Source organism: Beauveria bassiana, assembly GCF_000280675.1.
Source record: "Beauveria bassiana ARSEF 2860 unplaced genomic scaffold BBA_S00093, whole genome shotgun sequence".
In the NCBI taxonomy this organism is placed as follows: Eukaryota; Fungi; Ascomycota; class Sordariomycetes; order Hypocreales; family Cordycipitaceae; genus Beauveria; species Beauveria bassiana.
The window spans coordinates 14,602-16,194 of NW_007930928.1; the positions used below are offsets into that span (position 1 = coordinate 14,602).

The 1,593-nt window shown below is 46.5% G+C and overlaps 1 protein-coding gene across 1 annotated transcript; it reads right to left on the bottom strand.

Moving 5' to 3' along the window:
• Positions 1-219: 219 nt before the first annotated feature.
• Positions 220-1,081, bottom strand: BBA_10148 (uncharacterized protein; the record flags this gene model as incomplete). Its single annotated transcript, XM_008605245.1, has 2 exons — positions 220-732; positions 779-1,081. 2 exons carry the CDS (start codon positions 1,079-1,081, stop codon positions 220-222), a joined length of 816 nt encoding a protein of 271 aa, XP_008603467.1.
• Positions 1,082-1,593: the final 512 nt, after the last annotated feature.

Consider the following 1,593-nt stretch of genomic DNA (forward strand, 5'->3'; position numbering starts at 1 on the left):
AGTTTGCCAAAGAGAGTCTTATTTTTAATAGAGAGGACATCTCTCCTTTATAAGCCTTGATTCGCTGGTTGCTCAACGAGCTAACAGCGGCGACTCAGAGCCGTCAATCATCTGTCGGATGCGGCATGAAAATCACAGCTAGAGACTTACCCAGTCTCGAAATCTACGCTTGACGTCCAGGTTCACCCATGTGAGTTTATTTGTATGTAATAAAACAAATTACACAGTGATTTCAATTTGATCGCGGCGAACTAGGCTCTGCTGTGATCGGTCATTAATCCAACTTCCGGATCGCCTTCTATTCGACATGGCTATGACGTCCTTGCTGTTTGACCTCGCCTTGATAAATCGCATTTCTGCATATACCGCTGACTGAACATTCTCAAACAGTGAGAAGGCGCATTGCAGGCTAAAGTGGCATCTGAGCGGTCCTTTCGCAAACGAGTAAATTCCCATGCCAAGGGTCGCCGCTGTGATCAAAGTACGTAGAAAAAGGCGAATGAAATCAGAGCAAGGGGGTGCAGGGTGTGATGCATTACACTTCCGGATGATGATTTGATAGAGCAGAATAGCCGCAAATGACCCGTGAATGATGGCTGGAAAGGCCCATACCGCGCCGGAACGCCACTGCCAGATGCCAAAGACAAGCCACAGCACTTGGAGAGATAGGACGCAAGCACCAGCGAGCTTTCTCTTGGGAACTTGATCTGAAATCGCGAAGAGTTTGATTGTCTGCAATCGTAAGTTGGAAGAAATTAAAAGTAGGAATGAGACATACTTCAGAAAGAGCGAAGCATATGGCCACAATGACTTTCCATAGTATCCCAGGAGCAGTGTATGGTAAGTCACTGCTGTGTGCAATGCCAATCCATGATGGGCACACAAGATTACCAGCCAGGAAGATAATGGCAGGTATGATAGCCGAAATGAATGCCCTCTGGTGGTACCACTGTGCAGCACTGATAGGGCCAACTTTGAAGTGACGCCAGCTTTGGACAAGAGTGGTAGTATAGAAGAGAATTCCAAGAGCGCCAAAAATTGAATTCTCGACGACATCTCCTCTCGTTGCGAAGGAATGCATGCTAAAAGGCGGTGAGTCTTGGTTGGAAAGTCACGTTCGATCTATGGCTTTTGTACACTCAAGAGCGGATATCACGAAGCGGGTGTTTGCCATCAGGCGGGGTTGCTCTCTGAACTCTTTGAAAACCAAAACTATATTGAAACATATCGTCATTATACACTGTATAGATAATTGATATCTGACACGCTCTTTGCAGAAGGCATAAACCCCGAGAGGGATGCTGAACCCCCCCCGGCAATAGTTGACACCGCAAGGCTTATAAACATGGCCACTTTCTTCCTGAGGGTTAATTTCATTTATCATTCTATCTAATCTGTAGTTCGAGACATGTCCTGAAGGTGTATTGCGAAAGATGATGGTTTACTCGCAACTTGATTTTGACTGCATCGCAGAGCGCAAGTCCATGCTGCAACGATTGCCAGACAAGAGAGAAAGCGGCTTACCCCTGCACAGAATGATAAGATGCTAGTCGGTGTGCTGAGAGGCTGCGTTGCGCTAACCCAAAAAAACNA